General features: G+C 50.9%; 2 protein-coding genes across 2 annotated transcripts; one reads left to right on the forward strand and one right to left on the reverse strand.

Moving 5' to 3' along the window:
• Positions 1-11867: 11867 nt before the first annotated feature.
• LOC141246835 (ciliogenesis and planar polarity effector 2-like) lies at positions 11868-14434 on the forward strand (the record flags this gene model as incomplete). Its single annotated transcript, XM_073669156.1, has 4 exons — positions 11868-12020; positions 12234-12358; positions 12448-12584; positions 12671-14434. Coding segments are annotated over 4 exons (659 nt in total), but the record flags the coding sequence as incomplete, so codon positions are not given.
• A 9838-nt stretch (positions 14435-24272) lies between these two features.
• Positions 24273-25674, reverse strand: LOC141246834 (claudin-8-like). Its single transcript, XM_073669154.1, has one exon. It carries the CDS (start codon positions 25607-25609, stop codon positions 24893-24895), a length of 717 nt encoding a protein of 238 aa, XP_073525255.1. The 5' UTR covers positions 25610-25674; the 3' UTR covers positions 24273-24892.
• Positions 25675-27143: the final 1469 nt, after the last annotated feature.

A 27143-nucleotide genomic window follows, 5' to 3' on the forward strand; every position in this document is an offset into this window, starting at 1 on the left:
ATTATCTCCGAACCGCCCTCTGCTGGTCCCTGTGTGATATTACATCTCCTGTATTATCTCCGCACTGCCCTCTGCTGGTCCCTGTGTGATATTACATCTCCTGTATTATCTCCGCACCACCCTCTGCTGGTCCCTGTGTGATATTACATCTCCTGTATTATCTCCGCACTGCCCTCTGCTGGTCCCTGTGTGATATTACATCTCCTGTATTATCTCCGCACCGCCCTCTGCTGGTCCCTGTGTGATCTCCTGTATTATCTCCGCACTGCCCTCTGCTGGTCCCTTTGTGATATTACATCTCCTGTATTATCTCCGCACTGCCCTCTGCTGGTCCCTGTGTGATATTACATCTCCTGTATTATCTCCGCACTGCCCTCTGCTGGTCCCTGTGTGATCTCCTGTATTATCTCCGCACTGTCCCCTGCTGGTCCCTGTGTGATATTACATCTCCTGTATTATCTCCGCACTGCCCTCTGCTGGTCCCTGTGTGATATTACATCTCCTGTATTATCTCCGCACTGCCCTCTGCTGGTCCCTGTGTGATATTACATCTCCTGTATTATCTCCGCACTGCCCTCTGCTGGTCCCTGTGTGATATTACATCTGCTGTATTATCTCCGCACCGCCCTCTGCTGGTCCCTGTGTGATCTCCTGTATTATCTCCGCACCGCCCCCTGCTGGTCCCTGTGTGATATTACATCTCCTGTATTATCTCCGCACTGCCCTCTGCTGGTCCCTTTGTGATATTACATCTCCTGTATTATCTCCGCACTGCCCTCTGCTGGTCCCTGTGTGATATTACATCTCCTGTATTATCTCCGCACTGCCCTCTGCTGGTCCCTGTGTGATCTCCTGTATTATCTCTGCACTGTCCCCTGCTGGTCCCTGTGTGATATTACATCTCCTATATTATCTCCGCACCGCCCTCTGCTGGTTCCTGTGTGATATTACACCTCCTGTATTATCTCTGCACCGCCCTCTGCTGGTCCCTGTGTGATATTACATCTCCTGTATTATCTCCGCACCGCCCTCTGCTGGTCCCTGTGTGATATTACACCTCCTGTATTATCTCCGCACCGCCCTCTGCTGGTCTCTGTGTGATATTACACCTCCTGTATTATCTCCGCACCGCCCTCTGCTGGTCCCTGTGTGATATTACATCTCCTGTATTATCTCCGCACCGCCCTCTGCTGGTCCCTGTGTGATATTACATCTCCTGTATTATCTCTGCACTGCCCTCTGCTGGTCCCTGTGTGATATTACATCTCCTGTATTATCTCCGCACCGCCCTCTGCTGGTCCCTGTGTGATATTACATCTCCTGTATTATCTCCGCACCGCCCTCTGCTGGTCCCTGTGTGATATTACATCTCCTGTATTATCTCCGCACTGCCCTCTGCTGGTCCCTGTGTGATATTACACCTCCTGTATTATCTCCGCACCGCCCTCTGCTGGTCCCTGTGTGATATTACATCTCCTGTATTATCTCCGCACCGCCCTCTGCTGGTCCCTGTGTGATATTACATCTCCTGTATTATCTCCGCACTGCCCTCTGCTGGTCCCTGTGTGATATTACATCTCCTGTATTATCTCCGCACTGCCCTCTGCTGGTCCCTGTGTGATATTACATCTCCTGTATTATCTCCGCACCGCCCTCTGCTGGTCCCTGTGTGATATTACACCTCCTGTATTATCTCCGCACCGCCCTCTGCTGGTCTCTGTGTGATATTACATCTCCTGTATTATCTCCGCACCGCCCTCTGCTGGTCCCTGTGTGATATTACATCTCCTGTATTATCTCCGCACCGCCCTCTGCTGGTCCCTGTGTGATATTACACCTCCTGTATTATCTCCGCACCGCCCTCTGCTGGTCTCTGTGTGATATTACATCTCCTGTATTATCTCCGCACCGCCCTGTGCTGGTCCCTGTGTGATATTACATCTCCTGTATTATCTCCGCACCGCCCTCTGCTGGTCCCTGTGTGATATTACATCTCCTGTATTATCTCCGCACTGCCCTCTGCTGGTCCCTGTGTGATATTACACCTCCTGTATTATCTCCGCACCGCCCTCTGCTGGTCCCTGTGTGATATTACATCTCCTGTATTATCTCCGCACTGCCCTCTGCTGGTCCCTGTGTGATATTACATCTCCTGTATTATCTCTTCACCGCCCTCTGCTGGTCCCTGTGTGATATTACATCTTCTGTATTATCTCCGCACCGCCCTCTGCTGGTCCCTGTGTGATCTCCTGTATTATCTCCGCACCGCCCCCTGCTGGTCCCTGTGTGATATTACATCTCCTGTATTATCTCTGCACTGCCCTCTGCTGGTCCCTGTGTGATATTACATCTCCTGTATTATCTCCGCACCGCCTTCTGCTGGTCCCTTTGTGATATTACATCTCCTGTATTATCTCCGCACTGCCCTCTGCTGGTCCCTGTGTGATATTACATCTCCTGTATTATCTCCGCACTGCCCTCTGCTGGTCCCTGTGTGATCTCCTGTATTATCTCCGCACTGTCCCCTGCTGGTCCCTGTGTGATATTACATCTCCTGTATTATCTCAGCACCGCCCTCTGCTGGTTCCTGTGTGATATTACACCTCCTGTATTATCTCTGCACCGCCCTCTGCTGGTCCCTGTGTGATATTACATCTCCTGTATTATCTCCACACCGCCCTCTGCTGGCCGGTGTGATATTACATCTCCTGTATTATCTCCGCACCGCCCTCTGCCCGTCCCTGTGTGATATTACATCTCCTGTATTATCTCCGCACTGCCCTCTGCCCGTCCCTGTGTGATATTACATCTCCTGTATTATCTCCGCACCGCCCTCTGCTGGTCCCTGTGTGATATTACATCTCCTGTATTATCTCTGCACCGCCCCCTGCTGGTCCCTGTGATATTACATCTCCTGTATTATCTCCGCACCGCCCTCTGCTGGTCCCTGTGTGATATTACATCTCCTGTATTATCTCCGCACTGCCCTCTGCTGGTCCCTTTGTGATATTACATCTCCTGTATTATCTCCGCACTGCCCTCTGCTGGTCCCTGTGTGATATTACATCTCCTGTATTATCTCCGCACCGCCCTCTGCTGGTCCCTGTGTGATATTACATCTCCTGAATTATCTCCGCACCGCCCTCTGCTGGTCCCTTTGTGATATTACATCTCCTATATTATCTCCGCACCGCCCTCTGCTGGTTCCTGTGTGATATTACACCTCCTGTATTATCTCTGCACCGCCCTCTGCTGGTCCCTGTGTGATATTACATCTCCTGTATTATCTCCGCACTGCCCTCTGCTGGTCCCTGTGTGATCTCCTGTATTATCTCCGCACTCTCCCCTGCTGGTCCCTGTGTGATATTACATCTCCTGTATTATCTCCGCACCGCCCTCTGCTGGTTCCTGTGTGATATTACACCTCCTGTATTATCTCTGCACCGCCCTCTGCTGGTCCCTGTGTGATATTACATCTCCTGTATTATCTCCGCACCGCCCTCTGCTGGTCCCTGTGTGATATTACACCTCCTGTATTATCTCCGCACCGCCCTCTGCTGGTCTCTGTGTGATATTACACCTCCTGTATTATCTCCGCACCGCCCTCTGCTGGTCCCTGTGTGATATTACATCTCCTGTATTATCTCCGCACCGCCCTCTGCTGGTCCCTGTGTGATATTACATCTCCTGTATTATCTCTGCACTGCCCTCTGCTGGTCCCTGTGTGATATTACATCTCCTGTATTATCTCCGCACCGCCCTCTGCTGGTCCCTGTGTGATATTACATCTCCTGTATTATCTCCGCACCGCCTTCTGCTGGTCCCTGTGTGATATTACATCTCCTGTATTATCTCCGCACTGCCCTCTGCTGGTCCCTGTGTGATATTACACCTCCTGTATTATCTCCGCACCGCCCTCTGCTGGTCCCTGTGTGATATTACATCTCCTGTATTATCTCCGCACCGCCCTCTGCTGGTCCCTGTGTGATATTACATCTCCTGTATTATCTCCGCACCGCCCTCTGCTGGTCCCTGTGTGATATTAAAACTCCTGTATTATCTCCGCACTGCCCTCTGCTGGTCCCTGTGTGATATTACATCTCCTGTATTATCTCCGCACCGCCCTCTGCTGGTCCCTGTGTGATATTACACCTCCTGTATTATCTCCGCACCGCCCTCTGCTGGTCTCTGTGTGATATTACATCTCCTGTATTATCTCCGCACCGCCCTCTGCTGGTCCCTGTGTGATATTACATCTCCTGTATTATCTCCGCACCGCCCTCTGCTGGTCCCTGTGTGATATTACACCTCCTGTATTATCTCCGCACCGCCCTCTGCTGGTCTCTGTGTGATATTACATCTCCTGTATTATCTCCGCACCGCCCTCTGCTGGTCCCTGTGTGATATTACATCTCCTGTATTATCTCCGCACCGCCCTCTGCTGGTCCCTGTGTGATATTACATCTCCTGTATTATCTCTGCACTGCCCTCTGCTGGTCCCTGTGTGATATTACATCTCCTGTATTATCTCCGCACTGCCCTCTGCTGGTCCCTGTGTGATATTACATCTCCTGTATTATCTCCGCACCGCCCTCTGCTGGTCCCTGTGTGATATTACATCTCCTGTATTATCTCCGCACCGCCCTCTGCTGGTCCCTGTGTGGTATTACATCTCCTGTATTATCTCCGCACCGCCCTCTGCTGGTCCCTGTGTGATATTACATCTCCTGTATTATCTCCGCACTGCCCTCTGCTGGTCCCTGTGTGATCTCCTGTATTATCTCCGCACCGCCCTCTGCTGGTCCCTGTGTGATCTCCTGTATTATCTCTGCACTGTCCTCTGCTGGTCCCTGTGTGATATTACATCTCCTGTATTATCTCCGCACTGCCCTCTGCTGGTCCCTGTGTGATATTACATCTCCTGTATTATCTCCGCACCGCCCTCTGCTGGTCCCTGTGTGATATTACATCTCCTGTATTATCTCCGCACCGCCCTCTGCTGGTCCCTGTGTGGTATTACATCTCCTGTATTATCTCCGCACCGCCCTCTGCTGGTCCCTGTGTGATATTACATCTCCTGTATAATCTCCGCACTGCCCTCTGCTGGTCCCTGTGTGATCTCCTGTATTATCTCCGCACCGCCCTCTGCTGGTCCCTGTGTGATCTCCTGTATTATCTCCGCACTGCCCCCTGCTGGTCCCTGTGTGATATTACATCTCCTGTATTATCTCCACACCGCCCTCTGCTGGCCGGTGTGATATTACATCTCCTGTATTATCTCCGCACCGCCCTCTGCTGGTCCCTGTGTGATATTACATCTCCTGTATTATCTCTGCACCGCCCCCTGCTGGTCCCTGTGATATTACATCTCCTGTATTATCTCCGCACTGCCCTCTGCTGGTCCCTGTGTGATATTACATCTCCTGTATTATCTCCGCACCGCCCTCTGCTGGTCCCTGTGTGATATTACATCTCCTGTATTATCTCCGCACTGCCCTCTGCTGGTCCCTTTGTGATATTACATCTCCTGTATTATCTCCGCACTGCCCTCTGCTGGTCCCTGTGTGATATTACATCTCCTGTATTATCTCCGCACCGCCCTCTGCTGGTCCCTGTGTGATATTACATCTCCTGTATTATCTCCGCACCGCCCTCTGCTGGTCCCTGTGTGATATTACATCTCCTGTATTATCTCCGCACTGCCCTCTGCTGGTCCCTGTGTGATATTACATCTCCTGTATTATCTCCGCACTGCCCTCTGCTGGTCCCTGTGTGATCTCCTGTATTATCTCCGCACCGCCCTCTGCTGGTCCCTGTGTGATCTCCTGTATTATCTCCGCACTGCCCTCTGCTGGTCCCTGTGTGATCTCCTGTATTATCTCCGCACCGCCCTCTGCTGGTCCCTGTGTGATCTCCTGTATTATCTCCGCACCGCCCTCTGCCTGTCCCTGTGTGATATTACATCTCCTGTATTATCTCCGCACTGCCCTCTGCCCGTCCCTGTGTGATATTACATCTCCTGTATTATCTCCGCACCGCCCTCTGCCCGTCTCTGTGTGATATTACATCTCCTGTATTATCTCCGCACCGCCCTCTGCCCGTCTCTGTGTGATATTACATCTCCTGTATTATCTCCGCACCGCCCTCTGCTGGTCCCTGTGTGATATTACATCTCCTGTATTATCTCCGCACCGCCCTCTGCTGGTCCCTGTGTGATATTACATCTCCTGTATTATCTCCGCACTGCCCTCTGCTGGTCCCTGTGTGATATTACATCTCCTGTATTATCTCCGCACTGCCCTCTGCTGGTCCCTGTGTGATATTACATCTCCTGTATTATCTCCGCACTGCCCTCTGCTGGTCCCTGTGTGATATTACATCTCTTGTATTATCTCCGCACTGCCCTCTGCTGGTCCCTGTGTGATCTCCTGTATTATCTCCGCACTGTCCCCTGCTGGTCCCTGTGTGATATTACATCTCCTGTATTATCTCCGCACTGCCCTCTGCTGGTCCCTGTGTGATATTACATCTCCTGTATTATCTCCGCACCGCCCTCTGCTGGTCCCTGTGTGATATTACATCTTCTGTATTATCTCCGCACCGCCCTCTGCTGGTCCCTGTGTGATCTCCTGTATTATCTCCGCACCGCCCCCTGCTGGTCCCTGTGTGATATTACATCTCCTGTATTATCTCCGCACTGCCCTCTGCTGGTCCCTGTGTGATATTACATCTCCTGTATGATCTCCGCACCGCCTTCTGCTGGTCCCTTTGTGAAATTACATCTCCTGTATTATCTCCGCACTGCCCTCTGCTGGTCCCTGTGTGATATTACATCTCCTGTATTATCTCCGCACTGCCCTCTGCTGGTCCCTGTGTGATCTCCTGTATTATCTCCGCACTGTCCCCTGCTGGTCCCTGTGTGATATTACATCTCCTATATTATCTCCTGACCGCCCTCTGCTGGTTCCTGTGTGATATTACACCTCCTGTATTATCTCTGCACCGCCCTCTGCTGGTCCCTGTGTGATATTACATCTCCTGTATTATCTCCGCACTGCCCTCTGCTGGTCCCTGTGTGATCTCCTGTATTATCTCCGCACTGTCCCCTGCTGGTCCCTGTGTGATATTACATCTCCTGTATTATCTCAGCACCGCCCTCTGCTGGTTCCTGTGTGATATTACACCTCCTGTATTATCTCTGCACCGTCCTCTGCTGGTCCCTGTGTGATATTACATCTCCTGTATTATCTCCGCACCGCCCTCTGCCCGTCCCTGTGTGATATTACATCTCCTGTATTATCTCCGCACCGCCCTCTGCCCGTCCCTGTGTGATATTACATCTCCTGTATTATCTCCGCACCGCCCTCTGCCCGTCCCTGTGTGATATTACATCTCCTGTATTATCTCCGCACCGCCCTCTGCTGGTCCCTGTGTGATATTACATCTCCTGTATTATCTCTGCACCGCCCCCTGCTGGTCCCTGTGATATTACATCTCCTGTATTATCTCCGCACCGCCCTCTGCTGGTCCCTGTGTGATATTACATCTCCTGTATTATCTCCGCACTGCCCTCTGCTGGTCCCTTTGTGATATTACATCTCCTGTATTATCTCCGCACTGCCCTCTGCTGGTCCCTGTGTGATATTACATCTCCTGTATTATCTCCGCACTGCCCTCTGCTGGTCCCTGTGTGATCTCCTGTATTATCTCCGCACTGCCCTCTGCTGGTCCCTGTGTGATATTACATCTCCTGTATTATCTCCGCACTGCCCTCTGCTGGTCCCTGTGTGATATTACATCTGCTGTATTATCTCCGCACCGCCCTCTGCTGGTCCCTGTGTGATCTCCTGTATTATCTCCGCACCGCCCCCTGCTGGTCCCTGTGTGATATTACATCTCCTGTATTATCTCCGCACTGCCCTCTGCTGGTCCCTGTGTGATATTACATCTCCTGTATTATCTCCGCACCGCCCTCTGCTGGTCCCTTTGTGATATTACATCTCCTGTATTATCTCCACACTGCCCTCTGCTGGTCCCTGTGTGATATTACATCTCCTATATTATCTCCGCACCGCCCTCTGCTGGTCCCTGTGTGATATTACATCTCCTGTATTATCTCTGCACTGTCCTCTGCTGGTCCCTGTGTGATATTACATCTCCTGTATTATCTCCGCACTGTCCCCTGCTGGTCCCTGTGTGATATTACATCTCCTATATTATCTCCGCACCGCCCTCTGCTGGTCCCTGTGTGATATTACATCTCCTGTATTATCTCCGCACTGCCCTCTGCTGGTCCCTGTGTGTTCTCCTGTATTATCTCCGCACTCTCCCCTGCTGGTCCCTGTGTGATATTACATCTCCTGTATTATCTCCGCACCGCCCTCTGCTGGTCCCTGTGTGATATTACACCTCCTGTATTATCTCCGCACCGCCCTCTGCTGGTCTCTGTGTGATATTACACCTCCTGTATTATCTCCGCACCGCCCTCTGCTGGTCCCTGTGTGATATTACATCTCCTGTATTATCTCCGCACCGCCCTCTGCTGGTCCCTGTGTGATATTACATCTCCTGTATTATCTCTGCACTGCCCTCTGCTGGTCCCTGTGTGATATTACATCTCCTGTATTATCTCCGCACCGCCCTCTGCTGGTCCCTGTGTGATATTACATCTCCTGTATTATCTCCGCACCGCCCTCTGCTGGTCCCTGTGTGATATTACATCTCCTGTATTATCTCCGCACTGCCCTCTGCTGGTCCCTGTGTGATATTACACCTCCTGTATTATCTCCGCACCGCCCTCTGCTGGTCCCTGTGTGATATTACATCTCCTGTATTATCTCCGCACCGCCCTCTGCTGGTCCCTGTGTGATATTACATCTCCTGTATTATCTCCGCACTGCCCTCTGCTGGTCCTTGTGTGATATTACATCTCCTGTATTATCTCCGCACCGCCCTCTGCTGGTCCCTGTGTGATATTACACCTCCTGTATTATCTCCGCACCGCCCTCTGCTGGTCTCTGTGTGATATTACATCTCCTGTATTATCTCCGCACCGCCCTCTGCTGGTCCCTGTGTGATATTACATCTCCTGTATTATCTCCGCACCGCCCTCTGCTGGTCCCTGTGTGATATTACACCTCCTGTATTATCTCCGCACCGCCCTCTGCTGGTCTCTGTGTGATATTACATCTCCTGTATTATCTCTGCACCGCCCTCTGCTGGTCTCTGTGTGATATTACATCTCCTGTATTATCTCTGCACCGCCCCCTGCTGGTCCCTGTGATATTACATCTCCTGTATTATCTCCGCACCGCCCTCTGCTGGTCCCTGTGTGATATTACATCTCCTGTATTATCTCCGCACTGCCCTCTGCTGGTCCCTTTGTGATATTACATCTCCTGTATTATCTCCGCACTGCCCTCTGCTGGTCCCTGTGTGATATTACATCTCCTGTATTATCTCCGCACTGCCCTCTGCTGGTCCCTGTGTGATCTCCTGAATTATCTCCGCACTGCCCTCTGCTGGTCCCTGTGTGATATTACATCTCCTGTATTATCTCCGCACTGCCCTCTGCTGGTCCCTGTGTGATATTACATCTGCTGTATTATCTCCGCACCGCCCTCTGCTGGTCCCTGTGTGATCTCCTGTATTATCTCCGCACCGCCCCCTGCTGGTCCCTGTGTGATATTACATCTCCTGTATTATCTCCGCACTGCCCTCTGCTGGTCCCTGTGTGATATTACATCTCCTGTATTATCTCCGCACCGCCCTCTGCTGGTCCCTTTGTGATATTACATCTCCTGTATTATCTCCACACTGCCCTCTGCTGGTCCCTGTGTGATATTACATCTCCTATATTATCTCCGCACCGCCCTCTGCTGGTCCCTGTGTGATATTACATCTCCTGTATTATCTCTGCACTGTCCTCTGCTGGTCCCTGTGTGATATTACATCTCCTGTATTATCTCCGCACTGTCCCCTGCTGGTCCCTGTGTGATATTACATCTCCTATATTATCTCCGCACCGCCCTCTGCTGGTTCCTGTGTGATATTAAACCTCCTGTATTATCTCTGCACCGCCCTCTGCTGGTCCCTGTGTGATATTACATCTCCTGTATTATCTCCGCACTGCCCTCTGCTGGTCCCTGTGTGATATTACATCTCCTGTATTATCTCCGCACCGCCCTCTGCTGGTCCCTGTGTGATCTCCTGTATTATCTCCGCACTCTCCCCTGCTGGTCCCTGTGTGATATTACATCTCCTGTATTATCTCCGCACCGCCCTCTGCTGGTCCCTGTGTGATATTACACCTCCTGTATTATCTCCGCACCGCCCTCTGCTGGTCTCTGTGTGATATTACACCTCCTGTATTATCTCCGCACCGCCCTCTGCTGGTCCCTGTGTGATATTACATCTCCTGTATTATCTCCGCACCGCCCTCTGCTGGTCCCTGTGTGATATTACATCTCCTGTATTATCTCCGCACCGCCCTCTGCTGGTCCCTGTGTGATATTACATCTCCTGTATTATCTCCGCACCGCCCTCTGCTGGTCCCTGTGTGATATTACATCTCCTGTATTATCTCCGCACTGCCCTCTGCTGGTCCCTGTGTGATATTACATCTCCTGTATTATCTCCGCACCGCCCTCTGCTGGTCCCTGTGTGATATTACACCTCCTGTATTATCTCCGCACCGCCCTCTGCTGGTCCCTGTGTGATATTACATCTCCTGTATTATCTCCGCACCGCCCTCTGCTGGTCCCTGTGTGATATTACATCTCCTGTATTATCTCCGCACTGCCCTCTGCTGGTCCTTGTGTGATATTACATCTCCTGTATTATCTCCGCACCGCCCTCTGCTGGTCCCTGTGTGATATTACACCTCCTGTATTATCTCCGCACCGCCCTCTGCTGGTCTCTGTGTGATATTACATCTCCTGTATTATCTCCGCACCGCCCTCTGCTGGTCCCTGTGTGATATTACATCTCCTGTATTATCTCCGCACCGCCCTCTGCTGGTCCCTGTGTGATATTACACCTCCTGTATTATCTCCGCACCGCCCTCTGCTGGTCTCTGTGTGATATTACATCTCCTGTATTATCTTCGCACCGCCCTGTGCTGGTCCCTGTGTGATATTACACCTCCTGTATTATCTCCGCACCGCCCTCTGCTGGTCCCTGTGTGATATTACATCTCCTGTATTATCTCTGCACTGCCCTCTGCTGGTCCCTGTGTGATATTACATCTCCTGTATTATCTCCGCACCGCCCTCTGCTGGTCCCTGTGTGATATTACATCTCCTGTATTATCTCCGCACCGCCCTCTGCTGGTCCCTGTGTGATATTACATCTCCTGTATTATCTCTGCACTGCCCTCTGCTGGTCCCTGTGTGATATTACATCTCCTGTATTATCTCCGCACCGCCCTCTGCTGGTCCCTGTGTGATATTACACCTCCTGTATTATCTCCGCACCGCCCTCTGCTGGTCCCTGTGTAATCTACTGTATTATCTCCGCACTGTCCCCTGCTGGTCACTGTGTGATCTACTGTATTATCTCCGCACTGTCCCCTGCTGGTCACTGTGTGATCTACTGTATTATCTCCGCACTGTCCCCTGCTGGTCACTGTGTGATATTACATCTGTATTATCTCCGCACCGCCCTCTGCTAGTCCCTGTGTGATATTACACCTCCTGTATTATCTCCGCACCGCCCTCTGCTGGTCTCTGTGTGATATTACACCTCCTGTATTATCTCCGCACCGCCCTCTGCTGGTCCCTGTGTGATCTCCTGTATTATCTCCGCACCGCCCCCTGCTGGCCGGTGTGGTGGTTTCTTTGGTGACCCCGTTGTGTGTATTTGCACAGGGCTGATCGAGGGGCCGGTTCTCCCCCCGCAGTTTCCCGCTGATGTCGCCACCTACAAAATCTTTGTCTCTGGGAAAAGTGGTGTCGGGAAGACGTCTCTGGTTGCTAAACTCTGTGGATTGGAGGAGACCCCCGTGCACCATGAGACCACAGGTGAGGTCTGGACGACGCAGGTGATGGATCGGGGTCTCGTACCGCCCTGTCCCCATTGATAAAAGTTGCGTGCTCAGTTGTGCGCCATCTTTACAGTCTGTAATTGACCTTCTGCTCCTCAGAGGCTCTGGGCACTGCTCTGTCCCTCCGCCATGCTTTACACTGCAGCTTGGCTCGTTCTGGCTGCTTCTAATCTGTCCCGTTTCCTCTCAGGGATCCAGACGTCCTGCGTGTATTGGCCGGTTCGTCCCGCAGACAGCGGCCGCCCCGTTGTTTTCGCCTTTCATTTCTGGGATTGTGGGGAGTCTGCGCTGAAGAAGTTTGACCACATTCTGCCTGTAGGTGGTGCCGCTGGGCCGAGCGGATGGTGAGGGTTGTGCTCCGCTGTGTCAGACTGACGGTGGATGATGCGACTCTTTCTCCGCAGGCCTGTAAGGAGAATACCGACGCCGTCCTCTTCCTCTTCTCCTTCACTGACCGCTCCTCCTTCGAGGACGTGCCGGCCCTGATCTCCCGGACGCTGAGCCCAGAAGAGACGGCGGCGCGCGTGGTGATCGGCACCAAGTATCCTTCCACACAGAGCGAGGAGTGGGCCGTGCACAAGTCTTCACACCGGGGGCAGATTTATTCCTTAACCCCCCACCTCCCAGACTGGACCAGTTCATGCACACGGACGTGACCGAGCAGGACATCCGGGACTTCCAGGAGACGTGGCAGCTGCCGGTCATGCGGGTGAGAAGCGGCAGCGGTCCTCGGGCCGGGGATGGGCGCGCAGAGCTGGCAGAAGCTGCTCCGCTGCTGGACGGGTTGGCGGAGGTCGTCTGGCGCAGAGACCGGGTGACGGCGGGACTGGCAGATGTCAGCGAGCGCGGAGCGCAGGACGGCGGCCGGTGATGGCAGCGGTGGAGGATGTGACCGATGGGGGAATAGAGTCTTTACCCCTGAGACTTTCTGGTGTTTGTCATTTAGGGAATGTTCTCCCGGCCTCCAGGTTGGCGCCATCAGCCGGTCGTGCCGGTGATTCTCCCGTCATAAATCCTGATTGTTACACGACATTGGGGTCCGAGAGCCGAATCCCCCAACCTGCGAACGACCGAGCGCGAGACTGAGGCGTTGTACGGTGCAAAAAGTGGTCCGAGACCTCCACCTCCATTCTGTATGCATCCCCTCCCCCACACCGATTCCTCCACCTGTCTCCACCAGCTCAGAGGGACCCCCAGTATTCTATATGCAATCCCTCCACCTGTCTCCACCAGCTCAGGGGGACCCCCAGTATTCTGCCTGCACCCCCTCGCCCACACCGATCCCTCCACCTGTCTCCACCAGCTCTGAGGGACCCCCAGTATTCTATACGCACCCCACCCCCCAATCAATCCCTCCACCTGTCTCCACCAGCTCAGAGGGACCCCCAGTATTCTGCCTGCACTCCCTCCCCCACACCGATCCCTCCACCTGTCTCCACCAGCTCAGAGGGACCCCAGTATTCTATACGCACCCCCCCCCATCAATCCCTCCACCTGTCTCCACCAGCTCAGAGGGACCCCCAGTATTCTGCCTGCACTCTGTCCCCCACACCGATCCCTCCACCTGTCTCCACCAGCTCAGAGGGACCCCAGTATTCTATACGCACCCCCCCCCCATCAATCCCTCCACCTGTCTCCACCAGCTCAGAGGGACCCCCAGTATTCTGCCTGCACTCCCTCCCCCACACCGATCCCTCCACCTGTCTCCACCAGCTCAGAGGGACCCCAGTATTCTATACGCACCCCCCCCCCATCAATCCCTCCACCTGTCTCCACCAGCTCAGAGGGACCCCCAGTATTCTGCCTGCACTCTGTCCCCCACACCGATCCCTCCACCTGTCTCCACCAGCTCAGAGGGACCCCCAGTATTCTATACTCGCCCCCTCCCCCACACCGATCCCTCCACCTGTCTCCACCAGCTCAGAGGGACCCCCAGTATTCTGCCTGCACTCTGTCCCCCACACCGATCCCTCCACCTGTCTCCACCAGCTCAGAGGGACCCCCAGTATTCTGCCTGCACTCCCTCCCCCACACCGATCCCTCCACCTGTCTCCACCAGCTCTGAGGGACCCCCAGTATTCTATACGCACCCCCCCCCCCCCCATCAATCCCTCCACCTGTCTCCACCAGCTCATAGGGACCCCCAGTATTCTGCACGCTCCCCTTCCCCCACACCGATTCCTCCACTTGTCTCCACCAGCTCAGGGGGACCCCCAGTATTCTATACTCACCCCCTCCCCCACACCGATCCCTCCACCTGTCTCCACCAGCTCAGGGGGACCCCCAGTATTCTCCGCTCGCCTCTCACCCTACAGAGTGAATGAATCTGCTGTATGTCAGTCTTCACTGTACTTTTAGCATTTTATTCAGGATAAACAGATCTTCAGCCGCCCCTCGCCTCGGGCTGTGGAGCGGAGTCTGCGGCTCCTCGGGATTTTCTTCCTTCTCCTCGGGTCCCGTCCGGTCTCTGACGCATTATTAACCCTTCCTGCGCCCTACATTCTGTGTATGACGATATCCAGACGTATGTAGGTGAGGACGCCGCCTCAGTCATCTGAAACTGAAATCACCGCCGCATTGGTTTAGTGTCCCCCTCCCCCTCTCCAAAAATACTCTGTGCTGCTGTGACTGTTCCAGTAATTGTTACAATGTATACAAAGCATCATCTGCTGTGAACAATGGAGGAGAGTCAGCCATTAACGAGGAGCCGGAAGGATCTGTATCCGGAAGAACAACATCTAATTATCAGCGGAAAGACGACATTTACATCAGCTGAGACGTCCGAGCCGGAATCTGATCCACATAGTTATCTACTGACACATATATATATATATACACACCATTATCACATGTTATACACAGGTTTATTTCCTTTGTGTATTGGAGCAACGCAAAAAACTGCAGAAAAATAGCAAATTTGACCTAATTTCACCCAAAAATGAGCCGGAGAAAATTGTTTCCCCTCCTTATTATTTGGTTGCGCCCTTTGGAATAAATCCCTGCGATCAGTCGCCTCCTATAACCATCAGCTTCTTCCTCCTGAGCCGGGGGTCTTGGACTCTTCTTCCTCCTCAGCCGGGGGTCTTGGACTCTTCTTCCTCCTCAGCCGGGGAGTCTTGGACTCTTCTTCCTCCTCAGCCGGGGAGTCTTGGACTCTTCTTCCTCCTCAGCCGGGGGTCTTGGACTCTTCTTCCTCCTGAGCCGGGGGTCTTGGACTCTTCTTCCTCCTCAGCCGGGGAGTCTTGGACTCTTCTTCCTCCTCAGCCGGGGTCTTGGACTCTTCTTCCTCCTCAGCCGGGGGTCTTGGACTCTTCTTCCTCCTCAGCCGGGGAGTCTTGGACTCTTCTTCCTCCTCAGCCGGGGGTCTTGGACTCTTCTTCCTCCTGAGCCGGGGGTCTTGGACTCTTCTTCCTCCTCAGCCGGGGAGTCTTGGACTCTTCTTCCTCCTCAGCCGGGGAGTCTTGGACTCTTCTTCCTCCTCAGCCGGGGTCTTGGACTCTTCTTCCTCCTCAGCCGGGGGTCTTGGACTCTTCTTCCTCCTCAGCCGGGGGTCTTGGACTCTTCTTCCTCCTCAGCCGGGGAGTCTTGGACTCTTCTTCCTCCTCAGCCGGGGAGTCTTGGACTCTTCTTCCTCCTCAGCCGGGGAGTCTTGGACTCTTCTTCCTCCTCAGCCGGGGAGTCTTGGACTCTTCTTCCTCCTCAGCCGGGGAGTCTTGGACTCTTCTTCCTCCTCAGCCGGGGAGTCTTGGACTCTTCTTCCTCCTCAGCCGGGGAGTCTTGGACTCTTCTTCCTCCTCAGCCGGGGAGTCTTGGACTCTTCTTCCTCCTCAGCCGGGGAGTCTTGGACTCTTCTTCCTCCTCAGCCGGGGAGTCTTGGACTCTTCTTCCTCCTCAGCCGGGGAGTCTTGGACTCTTCTTCCTCCTCAGCCGGGGAGTCTTGGACTCTTCTTCCTCCTCAGCCGGGGAGTCTTGGACTCTTCTTCCTCCTCAGCCGGGGAGTCTTGGACTCTTCTTCCTCCTCAGCCGGGGAGTCTTGGACTCTTCTTCCTCCTCAGCCGGGGAGTCTTGGACTCTTCTTCCTCCTCAGCCGGGGAGTCTTGGACTCTTCTTCCTCCTCAGCCGGGGTCTTGGACTCTTCTTCCTCCTCAGCCGGGGTCTTGTATGTGAAGACGTCTTCTCCCGACAGTAATTGTAAGATCTCTCCACAGGTGATCAATGGGATTTACATCCGGACTCATTGCTTCCACTTCTCCAGCGCTTTGTTTTCATCCATTTCTGGGGGCTTCTTGAAGTAAGTTTGGGGTCATTGTCCTGCTGGAAGACCCATGACCTAGGATACACACCCAGCTTTCTGACACCGGACACTACATTGAAGATTCCCAAAGGATTCTGGGTGGCAGATATCACAATGTCATACACACAGTCAAGGCCCCCAGTGCCAGAGGCAGCAAAACAACCCTAAAACGTCTCTGACCCTCCACCATATCTGACTGTGGGTTCTGTGTTCTTTTCTTTGTAGACCTCAATCCGTTTTTGGTAAACAATAGAATGATGTGCTTTACCACAAAGCTCTATCCTGGTACCACTTCTCCTGTCCTGTATATACACACTGCACAGTACCACTCCTCCTGTCCTGTATATATACACTGCACAGTACCACTCCTCCTGTCCTGTATATACACACTGCACAGTACCACTCCTCCTGTCCTGTATATACACACTGCACAGTACCACTCCTCCTGTCCTGTATATACACACTGCACAGTACCACTCCTCCTGTCCTGTATATACACACTGCACAGTACCACTCCTCCTGTCCTGTATATACACACTGCACAGTACCACTCCTCCTGTCCTGTATATACACACTGCACAGTACCACTCCTCCTGTCCTGTATATACACACTGCACAGTACCACTCCTCCTGTCCTGTATATACACACTGCACAGTACCACTCCTCCTGTCCTGTATATACACACTGCACAGTACCACTCCTCCTGTCCTGTATATACACACTGCACAGTACCACTCCTCCTGTCCTGTATATACACACTGCACGGTACCACTCCTCCTGTCCTGTATATACACACTGCACGGTACCACTCCTCCTGTCCTGTATATATACACTGCACGGTACCGCTCCTCCTGTCCTGTATATATACACTGCACGGTACCGCTCCTCCTGTCCTGTATATATACACTGCACGGTACCGCTCCTCCTGTCCTGTATATATACACTGCACGGTACCGCTCCTCCTGTCCTGTATATATACACTGCACGGTACCACTCCTCCTGTCCTGTATATATACACTGCACAGTATCACTCCTCCTGTCCTGTATATATACACTGCACAGTACCACTCCTCCTGTCCTGTATATATACACTGCACAGTACCACTCCTCCTGTATATATACACTGCACAGTACCACTCCTCCTGTATATATACACTGCACAGTACCACTCCTCCTGTCCTGTATATATACACTGCACGGTCCCACTCCTCCTGTCCTGTATATATACACTGCACAGTACCGCTCCTCCTGTCCTGTATATATACACTGCACAGTACCACTCCTCCTGTCCTGTATATATACCGTGCACAGTACCACTCCTCCTGTCCTGTATATATACACTGCACGGTACCACTCCTCCTGTATATATACACTGCACGGTACCACTCCTCCTGTCCTGTATATATACACTGTACAGTACCACTCCTCCTGTCCTGTATATATACACTGCACAGTACCACTCCTCCTGTCCTGTATATATACACTGCACAGTACCACTCCTCCTGTCCTGTATATATACACTGCACAGTACCACTCCTCCTGTCCTGTATATATACACTGCACAGTACCACTCCTCCTGTCCTGTATATACACTGCACAGTACCACTCCTCCTGTATATATACACTGCACAGTACCACTCCTCCTGTCCTGTATATATACACTGCACAGTACCACTCCTCCTGTCCTGTATATATACACTGCACAGTACCACTCCTCCTGTCCTGTATATATACACTGCACAGTACCACTCCTCCTGTCCTGTATATATACACTGCACAGTACCACTCCTCCTGTATATATACACTGCACAGTACCACTCCTCCTGTCCTGTATATATACACTGCACAGTACCACTCCTCCTGTATATATACACTGTACAGTACCACTCCTCCTGTCCTGTATATATACACTGCACAGCACCACTCCTCCTGTCCTGTATATATACACTGCAGAGTACCACTCCTCCTGTCCTGTATATATACACTGCACAGTACCGCTCCTCCTGTCCTGTATATATATACACTGCACAGTACCGCTCCTCCTGTCCTGTATATATACACTGTACAGTACCACTCCTCCTGTCCTGTATATATACACTGCACAGTACCACTCCTCCTGTCCTGTATATATACACTGCACAGTACCGCTCCTCCTGTCCTGTATATATATATACACTGCACAGTACCACTCCTCCTGTCCTGTATATATACACTGTACAGTACCACTCCTCCTGTCCTGTATATATACACTGCACAGTACCACTCCTCCTGTTCTGTATATATACACTGCACAGTACCACTCCTCCTGTCCTGTATATATATACACTGCACAGTACCACTCCTCCTGTCCTGTATATATACACTGCACAGTACCACTCCTCCTGTATATATACACTGCACAGTACCACTCCTCCTGTCCTGTATATATACACTGCACAGTACCACTCCTCCTGTATATATACACTGTACAGTACCACTCCTCCTGTCCTGTATATATACACTGCACAGCACCACTCCTCCTGTCCTGTATATATACACTGCACAGTACCACTCCTCCTGTCCTGTATATATACACTGCACAGTACCCCTCCTCCTGTCCTGTATATATACACTGTACATTACCACTCCTCCTGTCCTGTATATATACACTGCACAGTACCACTCCTCCTGTATATATACACTGTACAGTACCACTCCTCCTGTCCTGTATATATACACTGTACAGTACCACTCCTCCTGTCCTGTATATATACACTGCACAGTACCACTCCTCCTGTCCTGTATATATACACTGCACAGTACCACTCCTCCTGTCCTGTATATATATACACTGCACAGTACCGCTCCTCCTGTCCTGTATATATACACTGTACAGTACCACTCCTCCTGTCCTGTATATATACACTGCACAGTACCACTCCTCCTGTCCTGTATATATATACACTGCACAGTACCACTCCTCCTGTCCTGTATATATATACACTGCACAGTACCACTCCTCCTGTCCTGTATATATACACTGCACAGTACCACTCCTCCTGTCCTGTATATATACACTGCACAGTACCACTCCTCCTGTATATATACACTGCACAGTACCACTCCTCCTGTCCTGTATATATACACTGCACAGTACCACTCCTCCTGTATATATACACTGCACAGTACCACTCCTCCTGTCCTGTATATATACACTGCACAGTACCACTCCTCCTGTCCTGTATATATACACACTGCACAGTACCACTCGTCCTGTATATATACACTGCACAGTACCACTCCTCCTGTATATATACACTGCACAGTACCACTCCTCCTGTATATATACACTGCACAGTACCACTCCTCCTGTATATATACACTGCACAGTACCACTCCTCCTGTCCTGTATATATACACTGCACAATACCACTCCACCTGTATATATACACTGCACAGTACCACTCCTCCTGTCCTGTATATATACACTGCACAGCACCACTCCTCCTGTCCTGTATATATACACTGTACAGTACCCCTCCTCCTGTATATATACACTGCACAGTACCACTCCTCCTGTCCTGTATATATACACTGCAGAGTACCACTCCTCCTGTCCTGTATATATACACTGCACAGTACCACTCCTCCTGTATATATACACTGTACAGTACCACTCCTCCTGTCCTGTATATATACACTGCACAGCACCACTCCTCCTGTCCTGTATATATACACTGCACAGTACCACTCCTCCTGTCCTGTATATATACACTGCACAGTACCCCTCCTCCTGTCCTGTATATATACACTGTACAGTACCACTCCTCCTGTCCTGTATATATACACTGCACAGTACCACTCCTCCTGTCCTGTATATATATACACTGCACAGTACCACTCCTCCTGTCCTGTATATATATACACTGCACAGTACCACTCCTCCTGTCCTGTATATATACACTGCACAGTACCACTCCTCCTGTATATATACACTGCACAGTACCTCTCCTCCTGTCCTGTATATATACACTGCACAGTACCACTCCTCCTGTCCTGTATATATACACTGTACAGTACCACTCCTCCTGTATATATACACTGCACAGTACCACTCCTCCTGTATATATACACTGCACAGTACCACTCCTCCTGTCCTGTATATATACACTGCACAGCACCACTCCTCCTGTATATATACACTGCACAGTACCACTCCTCCTGTCCTGTATATATACACTGCACAGTACCACTCCTCCTGTATATATACACTGCACAGTACCACTCCTCCTGTCCTGTATATATACACTGCACAGTACCACTCCTCCTGTATATATACACTGCACAGTACCACTCCTCCTGTATATATACACTGCACAGCACCACTGCTCCTGTCCTGTATATATACACTGCACAGCACCACTCCTCCTGTCCTGTATATATACACTGCACAGTACCACTCCTCCTGTCCTGTATATATACACTGTACAGTACCACTCCTCCTGTATATATACACTGCACAGTACCACTCCTCCTGTCCTGTATATATACACTGCACAGTACCACTCCTCCTGTCCTGTATATATACACTGCACAGTACCACTCCTCCTGTATATATACACTGCACAGTACCACTCCTCCTGTCCTGTATATATACACTGCACAGTACCACTCCTCCTGTCCTGTATATATACACACTGCACAGTACCACTCGTCCTGTATATATACACTGCACAGTACCACTCCTCCTGTATATATACACTGCACAGTACCACTCCTCCTGTATATATACACTGCACAGTACCACTCCTCCTGTCCTGTATATATACACTGCACAATACCACTCCACCTGTATATATACACTGCACAGTACCACTCCTCCTGTCCTGTATATATACACTGCACAGTACCACTCCTCCTGTCCTGTATATATACACTGCACAGTGCCACTCCTCCTGTATATACACACTGCACAGTACCACTCCTCCTGTCCTGTATATATACACTGCACAGCACCACTCCTCCTGTCCTGTATATATACACTGTACAGTACCCCTCCTCCTGTATATATACACTGCAGAGTACCACTCCTCCTGTCCTGTATATATACACTGCAGAGTACCACTCCTCCTGTCCTGTATATATACACTGCACAGTACCACTCCTCCTGTATATATACACTGTACAGTACCACTCCTCCTGTCCTGTATATATACACTGCACAGCACCACTCCTCCTGTCCTGTATATATACACTGCACAGTACCACTCCTCCTGTCCTGTATATATACACTGCACAGTACCCCTCCTCCTGTCCTGTATATATACACTGCACAGTACCACTCCTCCTGTCCTGTATATATACACTGCACAGTACCCCTCCTCCTGTCCTGTATATATACACTGTACAGTACCACTCCTCCTGTCCTGTATATATACACTGCACAGTACCACTCCTCCTGTCCTGTATATATACACTGCACAGTACCACTCCTCCTGTATATATACACTGCACAGTACCACTCCTCCTGTCCTGTATATATACACTGCACAGTACCACTCCTCCTGTCCTGTATATATACACTGCACAGTACCACTCCTCCTGTATATATACACTGCACAGCACCACTCCTCCTGTTCTGTATATATACACTGCACAGTACCACTCCTCCTGTCCTGTATATATATACACTGCACAGTACCACTCCTCCTGTCCTGTATATATATACACTGCACAGTACCACTCCTCCTGTCCTGTATATATACACTGCACAGTACCACTCCTCCTGTATATATACACTGCACAGTACCACTCCTCCTGTCCTGTATATATACACTGCACAGTACCACTCCTCCTGTCCAGTATATATACACTGCACAGTACCACTCCTCCTGTCCTGTATATATACACTGCACAGTACCACTCCTCCTGTATATATACACTGCACAGTACCACTCCTCCTGTCCTGTATATATACACTGCACAGTACCACTCCTCCTGTCCTGTATATATACACTGCACAGTACCACTCCTCCTGTATATATACACTGCACAGTACCACTCCTCCTGTATATATACACTGCACAGCACCACTCCTCCTGTATATATACACTGCACAGCACCACTCCTCCTGTATATATACACTGCACAGTACCACTCCTCCTGTCCTGTATATATACACTGCACAGTACCACTCCTCCTGTCCTGTATATATACACTGCACAGTACCACTCCTCCTGTATATATACACTGCACAGTACCACTCCTCCTGTCCTGTATATATACACTGCACAGTACCACTCCTCCTGTCCTGTATATATACACTGCACAGTACCACTCCTCCTGTATATATACACTGCACAGTACCACTCCTCCTGTATATATACACTGCACAGTACCACTGCTCCTGTCCTGTATATATACACTGCACAGCACCACTCCTCCTGTCCTGTATATATACACTGCACAGTACCACTCCTCCTGTCCTGTATATATACACCTGTATATATACACTGCACAGTACCACTCCTCCTGTCCTGTATATATACACTGCACAGTACCACTCCTCCTGTCCTGTATATATACACTGCACAGTACCACTCCTCCTGTATATATACACTGCACAGTACCACTCCTCCTGTCCTGTATATATACACTGCACAGTACCACTCCTCCTGTCCTGTATATATACACTGTACAGTACCACTCCTCCTGTATATATACACTGCACAGTACCACTCCTCCTGTATATATACATTGCACAGTACCACTCCTCCTGTATATATACACTGCACAGTACCACTCCTCCTGCCCTGTATATATACACTGTACAGTACCACTCCTCCTGTATATATACACTGCACAGTACCACTCCTCCTGTATATATACATTGCACAGTACCACTCCTCCTGTATATATACACTGCACAGTACCACTCCTCCTGCCCTGTATATATACACTGCACAGTACCACTCCTCCTGTATATATACACTGCACAGTACCACTCCTCCTGTATATATACATTGCACAGTACCACTCCTCCTGTATATATACACTGCACAGTACCACTCCTCCTGCCCTGTATATATACACTGCACAGTACCACTCCTCCTGTATATATACACTGCACAGTACCACTCCTCCTGTCCTGTATATATACACTGCACAGTACCGCTCCTCCTGTCCTGTATATATACACTGCACAGTACCACTCCTCCTGTATATATACACTGCACAGTACCGCTCCTCCTGTCCTGTATATATACACTGCACAGTACCACTCCTCCTGTCCTGTATATATACACTGCACAGTACCACTCCCCCTGTATATATACACTGCACAGTACCACTCCTCCTGTCCTGTATATATACACTGTACAGTACCACTCCTCCTGTCCTGTATACTGGGTGTTCACTCACACATACTGTCTTGAAAAGTCTTCACACCCCGTGACCTTTTTCCTGTTACACCACAAACATAAATGTATTTTATTGGGATTTTCTGTGATAGAAAGTAACGAGTATTAGTGACGAGTGAGGAAATGATACGAGGTCACTGATTATTATATAAACCTGACCATTGTGAGGGGCGTTACTTGTTACTTTGTATCACATATAATTCCCAGTAAAATACATTTAAGTTTGTGGTGTAATGGGAAAGTCCCCGGGGTGTGAAGACTTTTTCCGGCTGCTGTATACAGAGTAAGGCCATGTTCACACGTTCAGTATTTGTAACCAGCAGTGGGTGATAAATGCAGGAGTTTCTTTTAGACTTTTCCTCCTATTGTTCCTCTCCTGGTCACTAAGGTAAAAATACTGACCTAATCCTGACTGTGTGAACGTGGCCTAATACAGACAGTGAGATTTTCTCCCAGTCTACAGCGCCGATCAGCGAACGATATTTTTTTGATGTCTTTCCTTAATCATGTTGGGACAAAAGAACAACGACACAGGACTACTACTCTCATCAGCTTTAATGCTATTACATTCCAGTTCATAATAATCACAGAAATGGCGACAGGATGTGGAGATAAGTAATAATGATAGGAAATAATGTCTATTGCTTCCTGTTATCAGCCACTTCAGGCTGGGCAGTAGCAGGCTGGTGTCCGTTATCTGCTCCCCTGTGCTGAGGTAGCAGCCAGTCGCCTGCTTGTTTGATGTTTTACAGAATAGAGAAATTCTGCCAATCACGGTGGGGGTGACAGTCATGAGCGGTGCGCCCCCTGCTGTGTGCCATAAGACATGATAATGAAATAGTTCACGGATCAGTCCATATAAACACATGGCGGTAATACACAGTGCGGCTCCTGGGCCCCGAGGGGCCACGTCCGTAGTCAGCAGTATTGTAGATGGACGGATGATAATCACCGCAGTTACATGAGCCTTCTCTGCCGCCATATCAGGGGCCGTTCAGAGTTCTTAAGACCCTTGTGCCCAACCACCCGCTGCAGTGCAAGTTTGTGTCCAACCCGTGCATTGACTTAGCAGAGCTGCAATACGTTCTGCTCCACCTGTATAACTGACAGATGAGGTTGATGGTCCGTTGGGTCTGGGGCAGGGTTTTCTGCTGTCCTTATAGATACTCCATGCGGGGGCTGCAGCTGACTCGCTCCTCTTTAGCTGCGTACGGCTTGCATGCGGCGGCCGGTTGCTTGCAGGGTTCCCTGGCGCAGCAGGTGCTCATTGCGCAGAAGCAGCAGAGACAGGACAGGATTATCCCCCCGCCCAGGAGGAAGATGATATTGGGCCACGCCAGCAGCAGAGCTTGTCCGATCTCGATCCGCACTGCCCCCCTGGCAAATGAAGCGTCATAGGCACGGCGCGAGATGTTAACCGTAGTCCAGATGACGGGGATGAGGACGAGGACGGTGCTGAGGAAGTACAGGAGTCCGGCGGTCAGGGTGAAGCAGTTGCGCTCACTGTCTTTGTCGTCGCACCGGCAGCACTGAGTGAGAATGAAGCCGACGATGGAGAATATGAAGGCAAGGACAGACATGGCCACGGCGAAGCTCATGAAGATGCGGGCAGCCTTCAGGTCGGCGGTCAGCGACACCATGGAGCCATAGTTGTCGCATTCCATACTTATCCGGAACTGCTTCAGACACGTGAGCCACAGCCCGTCCCACCGGCTGATCCACTCACCGTCAATCCGGCCGCCCTCAATGACCAGGTCGTTGTTCTCAGCCAGGACCACCAACCTCCAGTAAGGCATGATGGTGACAATCCAGGTGAGGATCATACCGATGGCTCCGCAGAGGAGGCCGATGATATGGAGCAGGCAGCAGATCATGGCTGTCAGGTAGGAGATGTTCCTTCAGATATGGAGCACGAACTGCCAGAAGTGACTGAACCGGCTTCACCCAGGGCCACAAATTTATACATCAGGTCACGTGCAGGAGACAATTAGAGGAATGTTGTGATGATGATGATGATGATGACGATGACTACTCTACAGAATGAGGACACCAATTATCTCACACAATAGAGGCCACGGGAAACGGGCCACCAGAGCAACAAGGGCCTAGGCAACGCCCCAGGACCCCGTCACACGTGCAGGGGCCACAGGATCTTCACTATTGTTAATCTCTTTGTTTTCAGTTCTAGGAGAATTGATAATTGTCAGGAATTTCCTTCAGGTGACGCAGGGCGGGAACCTCAAGAATAATCCACAGAATCAGCGGGAGAGAGGCCGAATAAAAGAAGCCGAGGATTGTAGTGGAGCAGCTCCAAAATGACCCCCAAAGCCACAAGTGGTCTCCTAGATCAGTGGCCCTCAGCTCTGGTCCACAGGTCCAGTTCTCAGCCCCAGGCTAGTCCTCGGGTCCAGTTCTCAGCCCCAAGCTAGTCCTCGGGTCCAGTCCTCAGCTCCGGGCTAGTCCTCGGGTCCAGTCCTCAGCTCCAGGCTAGTCCTCGAGTCCAGTCCTCAGCTCCAGGCTAGTCCTCGAGTCCAGTCCTCAGCTCCAGGCTAGTCCTCAGGGCCAGTCCTTTGCCCCAGTCTAGTCCTCGGGTCCAGTCTAGTCCTTGATTTCTTGCCACAGTTCCAGCCCTCAGCTCTGCTCCTTCTTCCCGCTCCTTGGGCCTGATCCTCAGGTCGAGTCCAGTTCTCCGCTCTGGTCCTAGGGTCCAATCTTCAGCTATAGGATTTGAATCGAGTCGACTTTAGCCCAGTTCTCACCTCTATTCCCAAAGTGCCGTCCTCGCCCCAGACCTCAGGTCCCTCTCTTAGATCCATACGTTTAGCACCTGAAGACTGAACCAAGGAATATACACAAGGACTAACCTTATCTGCAGTTCTGAGCTCCATTCCTCAGGTCCAGTTCTCAGGCTTTACATTACATCTTTAGGTAGGTTCTTTGGTTCCAGTCGTCAGATCCAATCTACAGATCCTAATCTCAGCTTCATTCCTTGGGTCCAGTCCTCAGGCTACGGCCTAAAGCTTTAGACTTGGCCCAAGGACTTGAGTAAAGGACTGAGACCGGTATCCAGAAAATGAAGTGTATAAAGGATGATCACACCAAGAATAGACACAAAAAGGAACGCTTCCCTCATATCCAAAACCATTATTGCACTGCAAGGCGAAATATAACAATGTTTCAAGTGATGACCCTTCATCAGGCTGTGAGGAGGGATTCAGAGAGAGTGGAAACGACCAGGACCCATGGGAGCGGGGAGCAGCTGTGGATGTCACTGACGGTCACTCCGGCCCGCTGCGGCTGCCATCGGGGCCGTCTCCCATACACAGCAGCCCTCGCTTGGCCGAGCTCCTGAGGTTCTATGAGAAGCCTCGGAGACATTTTTGCCAGCAATTTATCTCTGGGAGAACA

This window comes from Phyllobates terribilis, unplaced genomic scaffold (assembly GCF_046119375.1).
Source record: "Phyllobates terribilis strain yellow unplaced genomic scaffold, ASM4611937v1 Scaffold_2638__1_contigs__length_116883, whole genome shotgun sequence".
Classification (NCBI taxonomy): Eukaryota; Metazoa; Chordata; class Amphibia; order Anura; family Dendrobatidae; genus Phyllobates; species Phyllobates terribilis.

What these genes read in the sequence shown, in the direction of transcription:
- LOC141246834 (XM_073669154.1), bottom strand. Translation starts at nt 25,609, where the DNA reads ATGATCTGCTGCCTGCTCCATATCATCGGCCTCCTCTGCGGAGCCATC.